At 42.6% G+C, this 17,404-nt stretch overlaps 1 protein-coding gene across 1 annotated transcript in view; it reads right to left on the bottom strand.

Annotated features, from left to right (window-relative positions):
• PLCL2 (phospholipase C like 2) overlaps positions 1-5,164 on the bottom strand; it is a gene marked incomplete at its 3' end in the record, with an annotated part of 100,699 nt that extends 95,535 nt beyond the window's left edge. The window contains exon 1 of the mRNA XM_080609827.1: positions 4,800-5,164. Coding sequence (XP_080465953.1) covers positions 4,800-5,135 — 336 coding nt within the window. The 5' untranslated portion in view covers positions 5,136-5,164. The remainder of the gene's footprint in view (positions 1-4,799) is intronic.
• Positions 5,165-17,404: the final 12,240 nt, after the last annotated feature.

Raw genomic sequence — 17,404 nt, 5'->3', positions numbered from 1 at the left:
TTTCTTCCAGACACATATAGCTACGAACACTCCTGCTCACAAAATGCCAAACCACCTTTCTCCATTTATTTCTCTTTGTTGTCTTCCTAAATAACTGCAGTCTCTCCTAAGTGTATCTTTTCTCATTTTATTACTGTAACACCTCTCCTAACAAAGACATATTTATCCCACTGGATCTCTTTCTATCTAGGTCTATAGTTTTGACAAACTGTGAGGTCCTGTAAGCATTTCTTGGAGACCCCTGGGAGCAAGCAGCTCTGAGGAAACATACACACCACAAGTCATTTGCTGCCTTAAGGATTCTCGAAGTCCTACCCCGTCCAAGTCTCTTTAAGAAAGATGCAGAGGAACCTCACATAAAAATAAAGAAACCTCACTGCCAACTTGAGTGTAGCCAAGAGAAGTTCACAGGATGCTCAAATCCACTCTGAACTGCAAGAGGGACTCACTGTAAATTCATTTTACAGACCATTAAAGGAACTGTTACAGGGAATTACAGGATACCATAGTTAGTTGCAGGAAGGAAAATATTATGGTAAAACAAAACAGTGACCGAAAGAAACACTACATACCAATAAGTGGCACATAAATTAGTCCACAAATCAAGTATCTGAAGAGCCTAAATCCCATGAATGTGTTGTCACTACCACCTCTGAAACATACAGAATCTCATGAATACAGACAGAAAGAAACAGAAAGTGAAAAAGTCTCTATAAACACAGAAATGCAGTCCCCAGCTCTCAAATCTGGTTCAGCAAAGGCAAACAATGAAATAGGCTATTCCATTAAAATTGCTACAGACGAAGAGTACAAGCTTTAACACCTTCAGCCTAAACACAGCTTATACACAAGAGTGAAAAGTAAACTACCATGGTATGAAGATCATATTAGCTTTTCTAGTAATAGCGGCCCTACCACCTGTCATCATCCTAGATGACACTTCAGCCTTGAAGAGGATATCCTCTTGTACCAAAAAAGAAAGAAAAATCCAAAATGGTGCAGGTGCACAAAATAAAAAAAAAGAAAGAAAAATATGGAACCAGGGAAAAAAAGAAAGTACAGATACTGCAAGTAAGAAAGGAAAGGGAAAAAGGGCAGCAACTGCTCTGAGGAGTTATGAAAACAGACAACCAATGAAAGCACAGACTAAAACCAAATTAAAATATGTTTCTGTGCTCCTGATTCTCATGCACAAACATGGGGTTCTAGAGAATTTAATCTCAACTGGATCTATTATTCAAACATCAGTTGTCTGTGACTCAAAAGCCTACAAGTAATCAGCAGGCAAAACATTTAAAGTATTGGATATTCTATAAACATGCATTTTACAGACCAACTAACAATGTTGTGTTTTGCATGAAGCATAAGAAATCTGCATCTGGATGGGACAGACCTGTTCCCTGAGGTTACTCTACATCTTCTTTAAGAGCAGTTTTACATCATTGATGCATGTTACTAAAACTCTAGGAACATTTTCCAAAAATAGATTATATATTACTTTTTCTACTCTGTTTTACAGACTAGTGCTCTGCAAGAGCAGACAACAAGAAGCATCTGAAGGTTTACTACTCGTGCCAGATCTTCCAAGAAGTTTCATATTGAGAAGTAGGCACCTATACAACCGGATTCAAACTACCTCTGAACTGTTGAACTGAGCAGGCTGAAGAATATTCAGTATACGTGAAGTGATTTTTCCCAGAAGTATTAAAACAGTCATATATAAAATAAATATGGATCACATAACTTTGAATAGAGTGTTGTGAGGTTTTTTCCACTCATGTCATAATTATCTAAACGGTAACACAAAGGTGTAGTAATCAGTTCTTGGCAGTTAAACAGATTACTGTTCACATGTGCAAAATGGCATTCATGAGTAATAATACCAGAAAGTTGAATAATTTTATATTACAAAATGCTATCATTTGTGTAGAAACTAAGAACCTTGACTTACGTATTCACAAAATATAATCCTAAACATATTTCCTTATCTCATGCTTCTTGATCTTAGTATACCACGAATCCCTAGGTATTGTATCCTTGTTTAGTCTCCAGAGAGGCAGAAGGTTGCTATATAATCAAATCCTACACTACAAAGTAGTGTGATGGCATGATACACACTGCAAACAACACTAGTATCTTACTTGGGCTACCACAGAGAAACAAAACTATTAGGAAAACATTAGACCTGTAAAAAAAATCACTGGCAAATCTAGTAAACATGAAGTTACTCCATCACCAAGCTCAACTGCCCCTGGTCTGTTGCTGTAATTTCTTTCACACACACACACACAAACATACACGCCCAGCATCAGAGCTCTAACAGGAAGGGTGGGTGCAGGCTGTCAAATGCCTTCCACTGCTGCCTGCCCTTGCTCTCTCCTTGGTTTTTACAGAAAGGTCCAGGAGACAGTAACACAACTTGAGATACACTACTAGTCTTGGATTTCCACACGTTTTTCTATCATCCAGCCAACAGAACAGAAGTAACAGGCAGAACATGGACCTAACATTAGAGAGCAGAACCATCATGAGGCATTTGTTATTCTACTTGTGGTGAAGTGACAAGGGGTGGATTGGATGTGTAAACTGTCTACATTTGTTCAGTGCTGTGATGGCACTGGTGTAGGGATTTTGGTGTAGGGAATTCTTTTTGTGTTGATGTGACTTAAGACTGTGTGATGGATGTAGATTTTAATGGTAATTCTAAATATGCAATTCACAGAGGTGAGGGTTGGAACGTATTGGGTTTATGTGGCAAGGTTTTGGTAGCATGGGGGCTACAGTGGTGGCTTCTGCGAGAAGCTGCTAGAAGCTTTCCCTGTGCCAAATAGGGCCAATGTTAGCCAGCTCCAAGATGGACCCACTGCTGGCCAATGTCAAGCCCATCAGCAACAATGCTAGTGCCTCTGGGATACCACAGTTAAGAAGGGGAAAAAACTGCTGTGAAAACAGCAGTCAGAGAGAGGAGTGAGAATACATGAGAGAACTAACTCTGCAGGCAACAAGGTTAGTGAAAAAGTGGGGGGAAGAGGAAGGCACTTCAGGTGCTGGAGCAGAGATTCCCCTGCAGCCCATGGTGCAGATCATGGTGATGCAGCTGTGCCCCTGCAGCCCTTGGAGATCTATGAAGATACCTCCACCTGCAGTCCCTGGAGAACCCCACACTGGATCAAGGGGATTCCTGAAGGAGGCTCTGACCCCTTCCCCATGGAAAGAGAAGCCTCAGCTGGAGGAGGTTTGGTGCAGGATTTGTGACCCTATAGGGCACCCACACTGGAGCAGTTTGTGAAGAACTGCAGCCTGTGTGAAGGACTCACATTGGAGAAGTTCATGGAAGACTGTTTCACATAGGAGGGACCCCACGCTGAAGCTGGGGAAGAGTGGGAGGAGTCCTCCCCCTGAGGAAGAAGGAGCGGCAGAGAAAACGTGTGACAAGCAGACCACAATCCCCATTTCTCATCCCCCCTGTACTGCTGGCAGGGGGAGATGGAGAATTTGGGGGTAAAGTTAAGCCCAAGAAGGGATGGGTGGGGAAGAAGTTTTGGGTTTGGAGGGTTGTTTTTGTTTGTTTGGTTGGTTTTTTTGTTTTTTTGGTTTTTTTGAGTGGAAGGGGAAGTTAAGATTTGGTTTTATTTCTCATTATCCTACTCTTGATTTATTGGCAATAAATTAAACTGATTTCCCCAAGTCGAGTCTGGTTTGCCTGTGTCTAATTACTGGATGATTCCCAGTCTTTGTCTTGACCCACAAGCCTTTTGTTCCATTTTCTCTCCCCTGTCCAGCTGAGGAGGGGTTATGATAGAGAGGCTCTTGGTGGGGACCGGGCACCAGCCAAGGTCAACCCATCACAGCTGATTTGGAGGCATGTAAATATCTAAGAAGACAACAAATCTAGCTTGATTTTGATCTAGCTGACCTTGATTAAACTCAGTTCTTAAGTACTTGAAGTTGTGCTTCATTTTACAGCTAATACAGTCATTATACCAATGGAGTAATTTCTTTATGTTCTCTCAACCTTTTCACTGGAGTTGGGGAAAGGTAACCCAAGACAAAATGTCATCTCAGGAACCATGGATTTAAGGAAAGGAAACAACTGTATTTGTATAAAAAACTGTATTAAAAAAATCAAACCCATTCCTTTTTATCTACATTCCACCACTGATGCTCCCCCTACTTTTCAAGCTGAAACATTAGCATTCAGAATATGCATAGCTAAGGATAAAGATGTTTCTATAGGTGAAATACAACATAACCTACTGTTAAATGCGCTGTCACTTTCAACAAGAAGAATGCTGCCTACCCTACCTTCTCCCACCCCCAGCCCAATGAGATCCAGAATCTCTCATCACCTGCTGTGTGCCTGTCACGCACACAAGCCAATGGAGCCACAAAATTGCTCTGCACAGGTGCATCCCAAATAACAAGGATACTGTCTAATCCATGTCTTTCCCTGCCAGGCTGGTGCCCCTGTTGTCTCTTTACAAGCCAGCTAGTTTCCCTGCCCTTCTCCAACAGGAGTTAGAGCCTTCTATTTTAATAAACCTCATAACATGACATCTTCCCCCTCTCCACACCCCAAGCATGGATGTGTATAAAGCCATCCTCTCACTGGTTGTCCACTTCTGACAAAGGAAAAATCAAGTCCCCTCACCACAGCGAAATGAAAAAATAAAAAATAAAAGAAAAAAATAAAAGATCTGGAGCCAAGGCTCTGCAAGCCAAACCTACCACCCACATCTCCCTGCCTCTGTCACAGAGAAAGAGGCAAGACCCCGATGGGGAGGAGCAAGTGCTCTTACCTTAATTATGCTGCTCCTCCGGGGGATGCCGGGTTTGCCTTCTCGTTGTTGACTGGTGGTAAATCCTTTCTCTTTGCTGCTGCTGCTGCTGCACTCCGGGCTTGCAGGAGGAGCCGATCCTGGCTGGTCACCGGCTCCCGCCAGGGCACAGTCCCCGTTGGAGACCCTGCTGCCACCACTGTCAAAGCGGGATCTCCCGCCGCCGCCACCACCACCTCCGCCGTCTCCTCCTCCTTCCCCATCCCCTGCCTTGAAGGCCACCTTCCCCTGGCCCGGCCCGGGGGAGGAAGGCAGCCCCCCGCCGCCGGTACTGCCACCACTGCCAAACTCCGCCATCAGCCTCCCTGACTACGGCAGCAACGATACCGCTGTCCCCCTCCCCTCCTCCTGCAGCTGCTCGGCGGTAGCTCTTCTTCCGCTTTCCGTGTATTTACGATCGTGGGGGGATTTTGAGCACAAGTCTCTCCCCTCCGCACATTTGGCAGCTGAGGCCGCGCTGCTCCTCCAGGCAGGGGGCACAGACAAACGGCTGAGCTGCGCCTCGGCGAACACCGCTCCTCCGGCACCTGGGGAAGGGACAGAAACGAAACGTGACACGGGGCGGCGGGCGGGAGCGTTACACTACAGCGCGCTCCCTACGGACACACGGACACGCGTGGGGGCTGGAGGGTTTGCGAGGTCTCCGCGCATCGCGACTCGGCGGCCCTGGTGCGGCTCAGCGCCGCGCGGGAACCAGGCACACGCCGAGCGCAGCCCCGCGGCGGGGAGAAGGGCCCGAAGCGGCCGCGGGAGGTGAGGGAAGATGTGAGAGGGACGGGAGGAACTGCGCCGCGCGGGCTGCTCAGCCAGCAAAAACAAGAGCGGCGTTCATGGCGGTATTTTCACCCGTGTTCCACAGCGAAACCCGCAATCGCGGCGCATCCGAGCGGGACCGAAAAGAGAACTTGACGAACAACACGCCCCAAACGCTCCGGCCCCCGCCCGGGGGAGAGCCCGTCCCATGCCCTCCGGGGACGACCCACCGCAGCCCCGCTCCGGCCACGCGCGGCGTTGAGAAGCGGCGGAACGGCAGCCACGCCGCCGCCGCCGCCCCGCGGGGCACCCCCCGGGCGCCATCGGCAACTTTTCTGCTCTCCCCGCCGCCTGCCGACATCCAGCTGCCTCACGGGCGGCAGCACCCCAGCCCTCACACCCTCCAGAGCCGCCACCGCCGCGCCTCCACCCCGCAGCCTCCCGCACGCTGCGCCCCCGCTACCCACCTCAGCGGCAAGGTGGCACGGCCAGCCTCGCTGCTGCAGTAGCCGCTTTCCCCCCTCTCTCCTCCTCGCCGCTATGGTCGCCGCCTCTGCCCGGAGCCGGATACGGAGAGAAACTGATTCATGTGGTTGCTTCCCTCGCTCTGTGCTGTTGCTGCTGCCGCCTCCCCCGGTCAACGCCCGGCAGCAGCCTCGAGGGGGGAAAACGCCAGCCGCCCCCGATAGGAAACTCTCCGGGGAAGGCAGAGTAACCGAGCGGGGCTCCCCCCGCCGCCGCCGCTGCCAATCACAGGGGCCGGCTCCGCGCAGATTGGGCGGCCCCGCCGCCAGCACCCCCCTCCGGCAGCTCGCAGCAGCTCCGCCGGAGGGCAGGACCTGGTCCTGCCGGGTCGGCCCCTTCCCTCGCCCCGGGGTTATCGGCGGGTTCCTCCACACGCTCCCCCCGGCGTAGCCGCCTCAGGCTAACACTAAAAAGCCCGCTCTTCGGCGCCGCGCCCGGCCGCATCCCGCGCTCTCTGCTCCCGCCGGCCCCGGGCTCGGCTCACACCGGACGGCGGCTCCGCCGGCCCTTCCCGCCCCGCGCCCTTCACCCGGCCGCGGGCGCGGGGCATCGCCCGCCAGGGCACGCAGGAAGGGCGGGGGCCCAACGGTCGGTCCCGCGCGCTGTGAGGTGACCCGCGGACGCCAGCGGGACATGGCCGGAGTTGGGCGCTGGGGCTGCCCCTCGGGTCACAGCTGGCCCGAGCCGATGTGTCCGGGGCCAGTAATGAAGGAAAGGAGGTGCTGGAGTGAGGGAACGTTAAAAGCCGAATGAAAACTCGGCTTGCCGGTTACCCTGAGAAGTGTGTCCTCAACAAAGCAAGCACTGTCGGTGTGCCCTTAAATACCCCATACATAGGAGCATACAGAATGGTTTTGGTTGGATGGGACCTTAGAAGTCATACAGTTCCAACCGCCTGCCATGGGCAGGGATACCTTTCACCTACAGCAGCTTGCTCCAAGCTCCGTCCAACCTGGCCTTAAACACTGCCAGGGACGGTGCATCCACAGCCTCCTTGGGCAGCCTGTTCCAGTGTCTCACCACCCTCACAGTAAAGAACTTCTTCCTAATGTCTACTCTAAATCTACCCATGCATACTTGTTTACATTTGGTGAGACAAACATGAGTGACTCTGTGTACAAGGAATAATTCAAAGAGCCACACATTTATTTGTATGTCTTGACATGGCTGTGCTTTACAAGAGCTTGATATTTCACGATCGAGTTGAATACAGGCAAATGAAATGCCACATTACACTTGGAACTGAAACTCTGCTTGAAACTGAGTTGAGTCAGGCAGGGAGCCATGCATCGAGAGCATAGGCAAAATTAGGAGCCGCAGAAATAGGAGTGTGAGGAGTCTCGCTGAGCAAAGAGACACCTAAGATGGCCCACACCATCTGACCTTCAGCGTTTGGCTCAAGTGCTTAATGCAGGAGCCTCAGTGGGATTATAGCCGAATGAAAGCACTTCACTTTTAGGTTCCCTCAGTTGCCCTCTGGAGATCACTGACTGCATCTGGAGCCTCGGCACCAGAGATCAGGTGCCTATTGTAGATACCTAGAATGAAGTAGCAAAACACACACACCCCCCTTTTGGTGTGCTGGCACAGAGACACACAGTGGAAGCACTGGAGAGAAAAGAGGACATTTTCAGTCCTGTTCATTGGCTCCAGGGCCTTACCACAGATTGCTTCCCTCCGTTGGTAGCCCACTCCCTTCAGCTGTATTGAAAGGGAAGGCACCTCCATCTTCTCTCTTGGAGCACCAAGGTGCCAGCTGCCAGCTCAGTCCTCCAAAACACAGAGAGCCACAGGAGTGATGCCTCCTTCTGTCTCCATCACAGCCCTTATTTCAATCCCCTGCCTTCCTGAAGGGATTCACATCCATGTCCCCACTGCTATTAGACCACCACCAGCTTACAGACTGGTTCTGATGAGAGTGTTTTCCTTGGGAAGCTGTGCCACACTACAGAAAGGAAACCAAGAGACACTGGGCCAGAAGGAAGACAGAGCACAAGTGGGAATTTGACTGCAGTTCAGCAGTAACCTGCTCATGGGCATTATTAAATAATTGTCTTTGCACCAAGGAAAGGACCAAACAATTCACCTTCCAGGGAAGAGTTCCAGTAACTATGATACAGGAATCTGCTTGGGTTTGTGTCAAGGAAGTGCCAAGCCACTCACCCAGAATAAATCTGCTTTGGGTGCCTAATAATTGCATGTAATAAATCATTAATCTCTGGTCCATGACTTGCAGGCATTAGTCTGCCTGCAACTCTGGACAATGGTGTTCATCACTGTAGGAAAAAGGGACCATGAAGTATTATACAGCTTGGAGGAAAGTATGAACCTATTTGGAGGATATTACTTATTAAGTATCATTCCTAGGGGACAAGGGGACCTTACACTACTACATCACTCATATATATGGTCCCACTTTTAATCAAACTACTAACAATCTTTAAGTTTAAATGAAAACCTAGACATTTGCAGGATTTAGGCTGTAAATACTGACAGACACTAGTATTAAACTTCAGATTTGAAATACCCAGAGTTTGTGGTTTTCATTAGCTGAGATTTTACCATTTGCCCTTATCTGAACGTCTCCTGCCTGAACATCTTGCTATTTAAGTAGGAAAGGTAGCCTTGAATATTAAAGGAACATTCAGTATTGTATCTGTAGATGTGCACATCACAGACCATCCCTACAGGAGATGCTTTCCCATTAGGATCATAACTGTTTCTTCTGGGGGGTGAGATTTACATGCAAGAGGTACAAAATGTTATAAGAATCATTCATCACAAGGTGTTGCCAGTAAACTGGTGAGGAAGATGTGTGCTTTCTGTCATTTTTCTACTTAAGATGCACATACTAAAACACCAATTCTAAGGCCTTTAGCAAAATTTGATCAGTCTTGTCTCAGAGAAAAAAAGAAGAAAAAACCCTTCCCTTTTCAACTCTGCTTATCTGTCCAACCTGTATAGAAACAAGATAACACCACTGAAAAAGAAATCACTTCACTTTAGCCTTGGCAGTTCTGTAATGAATGATATCAAGACCTGCAGACATTGCCCGACTTTAGGCTGTAAAAGTGATGATTTAATACAAAGGAACCAGTAAAACTTCCGAACGTCCTCTTGAGGACACATGCCTGCAAGTCAATGTAATAGTACTAGCATTATGCTTATTCTAACTACTGAAATCCAATTACTGATAAAAACATGGTATCAAACACTAAACTAGAAAGGTTGAGCTAGAAGGATGAAGGCAGCAAATAATTATTTCACCAAATCATAGAATCACAGAATCATTTGGGTTGGAAGGGACCTTAAAGATCATCCAGCTCCAACCCCCTGCCACGTGCAGGGACACCTTCCACTAGATGGACTAGGTTGCTCCAAGCCCCATCCAACCTGGCCTTGAACACTGCCAGGGATGGGGCAGACACAGCTTCTCTGGGCAACCCATTCCAGTGCCTCACCACCCTCACAGTAAAGAATTTCTTCCTAATATCTAATCTAAATCTTAGATTTCTTCTGATGATTATTCAGTGATTTTTATTTGCCCCATTCTGTTTGCAGAATTTCCTTAGTATTAGCAAAGCGTTTATTCAGATGCATTTTGAATGCATAAGTTGAAAAGTACTTCCATATACAAAATGAAGCATTTCTGATAAACCAAAGTCCCAGCAATGGTCTATAGAGACCTTCTTTATCCCAGTGAGCTCAAGAAGTAGTTCACATTATACTGACATAAACCATATACTTTTTTTGCCACAACATTTTGAATATCATGGGGAGAAGAGACTTTCTCGTTATCATTATTCAATACTGGCCTCAGCAGGCTCTATTTGTTTAATTGTAAAATGAAATCAGGATTATAATGGAATCAAAAGACACTTCTGTGACAATATTTAACTGTGAGAACTTGCTGTCATATGCACATACTGGATATTTTCATAAAATCCTATTAAATATCAGAGTTCCACAGCTAAGCTAATATTGCCCATTGAACTTTCCTAACTCAAACAGCATGGCAGCAGAGACTGGCCAGGAAACAGGCTATGTTTAAACCTCTAACCAGAGACTAAATGACCAGTATTTAAATAACCCAAACACCAAATTATTATTAATATCCCAAACACTTTTTATTCCAAACATGAAAAATTGTCATTAGCAATTATCTTGTTTAAATAATGTTGCTTTTCTGACATGTCTGCTTGGAATATGTTTTTTCATTATTGTAAGTATCTCTACAATTCCAGTGATAATTTTTTTAATTGCCTGACTTGATTGTTCAGGTTACACTCTTGCACATACTTGTTTATTATACTTGTTTATAATTAAGTATACATGTTTAAGCAGTCCCATTACAGTCAGAATCTAATTCATAATTAATCCAAACCAAAGTTTAGCTATAAATAATGCATTATTGTATATAACATCTGTAAAGTGCAGGTGTGTTGTATGCACATAAAAAGAGCACACAGTACAAGTAGGGGAATACGAACGGATGTAGGTAGGCAAACATAGGCTAAATTGACAGATTTGTTTACTGGAAAGCATTTGTTAACATTGAGTACTTGAAATTAATTATGTTTATGATTATAGAAAGTTCATTATACTATCAGTAGGTGCAAGGATTTTTTTTTTTTAATTAAGCAGATCAACCATTTTAGCCTATCAGTTGCTGCCTAAGGAATGTTTAGTGTCTATCCTACTGTTATACCAATTAGTTTGGCTATCAATCTACTAAATTTGATAGTTGAGGGTTAACAAGACATTAACAGTAAATCATCTCTTCCCCTGCACGCTATTGAAACCTGAAGGACAGTTTTTCCAAGTCACAATCCTTCCAAAGTTTTCTCTAAACTATCATGCTGTGCGGTTAGTTGGTTGCAGTGTAGCTTTAAATCAAATTGCTTTGAAAATGAAACTGTTTGTATGCTTAAAAAAAAGGTCAAGATTTTTCAAAACAGAACAACAGTATTCCCTGACTTTAAAATAGTGAACTGGACACCTCACTGGAACTTTAAAGAGCAAACATGAATTGGAAATCTCTGGAAATCAGGCTCCCTTAAGGCCTCAGTTTGCAAACTAGAAATTAAGTCTCTTTCAAAAGTCGTGCCCTAGGCACTAATTTTGAGTAACCCTGTTGGGGATCCTGCAGTTACCTTAACTGGAAATTAGAGCTTATCTTATTCAGTAGCATGCTGGTTGTTTGCCACTCTTGAAAAGGCTGAAAATCAAACCTTTTCTGTTTCATTTTAGTACCACCTTTTGGAAAAAGCTTATTTTGTAACAATAATATTTTGTTATATTGGCTAAGGTTTCTATGGAGCAATATTTGTATTTTCTTCTATTAGGAAAGATAGATAGGATGGATAAGACTTGCATCATGTGCATTTCAGCTGAGGCACATATGTTTTACCAGAGAGACTGCAACAACAAACCTGTTCTTGAAGTGTTTCTGATGCATCATTAAAAAGAGCATACAAGCAGTGTTTGCAATCTCCCAGCGTTGTACTCTGCCCCCTAAGGAGAAGCTACAGAGTTACAAAATGGGCTGAGAGCCAGAATTCTGCAAAGAATTGGGTTTCATTTTGTCCCTCCTTTTATCTGTTAGTAACTCTTGGATATATACAGAGGCATTTGACTTCCGGGACATAAGGCATTTCTTAAGTCATCTATTTTTGTAATTTGAGGCATCTGACTCGGTTATTACAGGAGCATGCAAACAAAATATGCCACAATGAGATTCAAACTTCTTCAAACCTAAATTTTTGTTTTGTAAACTAACCAAAGTGTTAATGCTGATCAAAACCTTTCATTAAATTCTCACATAGAAAAAAAAAAAAGTAAAAACAACACATAAAGCTTTTAGTTTGTCATTTCAGGATGATATGCTTTGTGAATTCTCTTTATAAAAGAATATTAAACACTGTCACTGCTTTGAGGAAAACTGCATCTCTTCCATGATAGGAGGGTAAGTAAATAAAATAGGTTGATTTTTGTCATCCGAGTTCCCTCTAAAGTTGTCTTCATTTTATCATGTCCATGAGGGTAAACATTGGGTCTACACATGCATAGTAGGAATTGTAGTGTGTTATGTCTTCAAAGTGAAGACATAATAGGAAAGTTAAACACATACACATTTGTGCTGATAAACAGTTAACTATATGATGGGGTTAGTTTCTTTTGTTAGAAAGCTTACAGCACGCAACACCACAGAAAGAGGAAAGATATGAATAAAAGAGGAATGAATGGCAATCAATATCTACATTATTCACTTTTGCCTAGTAGCTTTTCTGACCTACAAGAAATTATATTATATTCTTAGTATATGCCCACAAAAGATGTGGAGAAAGAACAGGATTTGATTAAACTCATCATACTCCATGACACAAGTGAATTTCCTTTAAGTCATTTGAGAAAAGTCACACAGCACAAATTATTTGAAACAGGTTTTAAAAAGGTTATTAACACATGGTGGAACATAGTTTTCATGCTGTTTGACATGGAGACACATAGACTGCATCATAACAGCCAGTGAGATTGTATCCTGTACCAAAGCTTGTAATGCAGCTCCTTAATCCCATTAATTTCTTTCATATTGCTCACTTGTGTAAAATTAACATCGGCTCTTGTCCAACAGGGATTGTAGGCTTGGGTATGTTGCACTAACCGGCGCAGGTTTTAACAAAAGTCAATTTTACCATTTAATTTGTTACCTAATCTTTCAACTTCTGAAGCGTAAGCCAACAGTCATATTTGTTTTCTTTATTTTTAGCTGTAAAAATGCTAATAAGTTACAGTATTTATAGATGCTTTCATATGCATATTCAAAACTTCTCTACTAAAATAGCTTTATGGTTAAAACATCTGCTCAGAACTTTAACTAAGCATCTATTGTACCACTACCACAAAGTGATAGGAGTGCAGTAGGCAGGAAATGCTCTTCTTCATTTCTCTAAAACATTTATATTTCGCATAAACCATCCATAAAAATCAGGGTCCTGATCGTTAATGTAAATTTTCCTATATTCTCTGGATTTTCAGATTAATCTCACTGTTAATATACAGCACCATCATTTTCTGAGTAGACAGCAGCTGAAGTAATGGGAAAGCACCACTTTTCTTCTGCCAAAAAACAGAAGGGAAATTCCTCACTTCTGTTCTTTGCTATGGCATACTCCTGGAAGAAGAGTCACCAGGAGGGGAAATGTCTAGACAATGGCAAAACTAAGCAGTACTTGAGGAATTTCTAGTTCTCTCACCTTTTTGCCTGCATGTATCAGCGGCCTGAGAAAACAAAGTTGTTCCAGCTGGCACTCCTCTGACTCCTTTTTGTACAGAAAAAAATCCTTCCATCCTTCATTTTCCCATGCAGATCCTCCTTCTTGTTAGGGGTCTACACATTTCACTTTCCTTGAACTCATTGTACAAATTGCTTCTTCCTTCTCCATCTAAGATAAGAATCTACAAGTTCGATCCTCTGAGCAATTTCTAAGTCACTGCCCAAGGACAGATGGAACAAACACCAGAAAAGTTAGGAAAACAGTATATAGGGGAAGAGGATGAATGGAGAAAACTAATGAAAAGGAACAGCAAAGAAGAACAAAAGGACATAATGGTAAAAACTATTAAAATTTACTTATAATGAGTTCCAGGATTATTGTCATCATATTCCATAGCTCTAATACAGTGTTAGGAAAAAAGAAGAGTGAACTGTGAGGTAAAGGTTAAGTCAAAATTGGAGAGGAACTGGTAAATGGAAAGACATGGTAGGAGAAAGGGAATAAGAACTGTTAGCCACTGGAATTGGAAAACAGAGTTGAAACCAAAAGAGGACAAAATTAAATTAAAAAAAAAATGTTGATTGGATGGGAAAAAATATAGCAAAGAATGTCTTGAGATACAGTATTACAATAAAACTCAAAAATTTTACTTAGCTGTCAAGGGTTATGACTGTACATGGGAAGAAGAAAATGGGACCGATCTCATGAAATGATTATGAATGCAAGAGCTCCTTATGTCCAGATATAACGAGGAAGTAACAGACACAGGCTGAAGAAGGGATTTTCTCTTTCAGACTATACTGCAAACATTGATATGTTCTGCATGCTTTTTGTCTGGCAGAAACAGCTGAGGCCCAAATGCATGCTTCTGACTGTATGACATTAGTCATTTCAGTACTTAATAAAGTCACTTTCTGGCAAAAAAGGATGCTGGGGTTTCACTCCATTGAAAATTCTCTTTTTCTCCCCCTTTAAGCTCCTAAGTCCTTCCTAAGCGAAACAGAACACAAATTTGCATATCTATACAGAATAAGATCAGATTACTGATTTTAATCTTTTTAAAATTTATCATATCTGTATCTGCATTACAGAAAAGACTAAAGGCCCCAGTCAAGATCAAGGCTCACAGCTGTTGCCACTGTATAAATATATGGCATCATACACTTCAGAGTTGGCACCTAGCCACCCAGCTTGCAATGCAAACTGTGTGATCTTGGATCTGCTAGCAAAAGACCACAAAGACATTCTCTGGGTAATTTAGGAAATGTCTAACAGTTAAAAATGGATCCAGGAACTCCAAAATTCCTGACCCCTTTTCTAATCACTTGATCATTTATCTTCTCTGGAAAAATGTCTTCTGGTGTGCATGCATGTATCTGGAAGGAATTTGGGAAAAAGAGCAGTGAAGAACTGAAGCACTGTGTGTGCCCTGAGGATCCACTAATGTACATCAGTAGGCTTCACTGATTTCTACAGGTCTGCATCTTTGTATTTTCATTTGTTTTAATTACTTTAAGGCACCTCATACACTTGAATATTATTTGAAGTCTCAAGTAAGAGGCACTATGATAATACCAGCCGTTTTACAGAAATGATTCTGTACAGGTGCAAAGGGTGATGGTGTCAATGAAAGGAAAATTATCTTGATTAATCTTCATTAAGTGTAGCATTTTAACATAAGATAAGCAATGAAATTCAGGGACTGATTTATTTGACTTCATATCTTTTAAAGCCTCACAAAGGCTCCCTGAGCATTTAGAAATGCAGGTGTGTTTATCCCAAACCTTAAGTTCAGCTCTTTTTCTGACCAGTTATTTCAGAACTTTCAATTCTGCTGATTTCAGTCATTACTTCTGATTGAGGAGGTACCACTTCAAATGTTTAAATATTGTCCAGCTGGGCAAAAAAAAAAAAACCCAAACACTTTCTTCAGCTTTTTTTCCTTTTTTTTTTTTTTTTTTGCCATCCAGCTTGTTGAATTATTAATAATGCTTTGTTTCACATTGTTTATCAGCATGCTTTCTGGATGATGAGTATGCGTGCACACACACACATATTCACAACTATTTTCTTTGTTTCCACATTCTGTGGTGACGATTCTTTGTTTTCCCCAATAAAATACAAAGCTGTGCTCTGGAAAAAAAATAGATGTAGTTACACAAAGCAGATGAAATAGATGTTTCAGGAAAAACAAACTATGCGAAAGGACTAAATAAAGCTAAAGAACAATATATACAGCACTGTTCCCCAGTATGGGAAACACCTCACAAATACTGGTTGTAAACATAAACATGAGTTGCCCAAGGAAAAGAGAAAAACTGGCTAGAAATACAGTAGGTTCCATAAATAGGTACTTTATTGAATTTCTGGGGTTTGGAATCAACTTAAGATTTTAATATGTGAATGACCTACAAATCCAGCGGGAATCCAAAATGAATTCAGCAAAAATATCCGTACCCTATGGCATCAAGATTGTTTCATTATATGTGAACTAGTTTTCCTGAAGTTGTCTAGTATATTTTTAAACTTCAATAGGAATAATGTAAAATATACAAACTGCATAGTAATTCTTCCTTTTTCTTGTAGTTAAAGACTGACCTATCAGTTCACTAGCATAAATTTCTCTGAAATACCAGCCAGGCAAGGTAAATCTTCCATTTTGATTGTACGCTTTAATACAACAGTTTGAACATTACAAAACCACTGAGTATTAAAACATATTATTCAACATACAGAGCTGCTTTTCTTTCAATGCAGACTATAATTAGCCATAGCCTCCCTCCTGCTCTACCTTAGCCTAAAGAAATAGTGCTAGCTAAGCTGATAAAAAGTTGGTATAATGCAAACAGAGGACAGATATTCCCAGAGAAGCAAAAAGTGCTGGGCAGCAGCTTGACATTACATATTTTTACATCTTGTAAGCTATGACTTAATTAAAACTTATTATTACTTATTATCTGAATATCTGTATTTTGTTCTGTAACCTAGGGCTCGCAGGGTATTCTTTATCATGCTTTCAACTAAAAAGAACTACATACAGGATTTTTTTTTCTTGTGGAAACACAGCAGTTGAGAAAGTCAACACATAAATTAAAGATTACATATATGAAGTTAGGTTGGCTATGCTGACTGAGAGTGACCTGCAAGGCCACGGCTACATTAGCTACCCTGAAGGGAATTCTATTTGATTCATAGTGATGTGCTTGGGCTCACATTGTATTCACTTGGACCAAGATAGAGAGAAGAATGTTTGCATTAAGATTTTTCCATTTTTTAACAGGGCCAAGAGGATTCAGCTGCACTGAATCTTTATGGACTGCAATTCATGGACTTCAGACCCTTCAGAAACTAAGGATCAGGAGGGAAAGGGTGTACTCCATCCTTCAGGCAAGCCAGTTTTGAAGCTTGGTTCATTTTTATATGACCCCCCTTCACAGCTGGGACTCTAAAAGCAGTAATGTACAAAATAGTCCTCCACTGCAAAGTGAGCGCTGAAGAACCCATAACTCTGAGTCACTAAAAAGATAATCATGATTGCAAAGTCCCTCTGCTTTCCAGGCTTATTGCATGTTTCAAATACCTAGTGATGTTTCTTTTCCTTCCCCTAGTATTGCCGTCTTTTATTAATGATAAACTGCATTCCTTAAATAAATGAATAACTATGTTACAGTGTGATACTGTCCTTTTTTATTTTGCTTCACCTTTCTGGGACTCTGCAGACTACAAGGTCTTCTTAGGGCCTTGTCTTACAAAAGACAAAATGTACTGGCTCTAGTCCAGGAAAGCACTTAGATACATGTTGACATTTAAGTAGATGAGTGGCCTTAGTGAGGTCAATGGGACTACTTATTTGTGTAAAGCTAAACCTGTCCTTTTTTGTTTGATGGACACAGACTATTCAGTACTTCGAATGATTGAACCTTTCATGAGATCATACACAATTATTATTATTGCACAGACACTTTATGCAGTAATAATTGCCTTACAAATTACTTGAAATACTCAAGTTTA

Source organism: Psittacula echo (genome assembly GCF_963264785.1).
Source record: "Psittacula echo genome assembly, chromosome: 2".
NCBI classification, from domain to species: domain Eukaryota; kingdom Metazoa; phylum Chordata; class Aves; order Psittaciformes; family Psittacidae; genus Psittacula; species Psittacula echo.
Note: the sequence above shows the minus strand (reverse complement) of the source record. Positions and strands in the feature narration are given on the sequence as shown.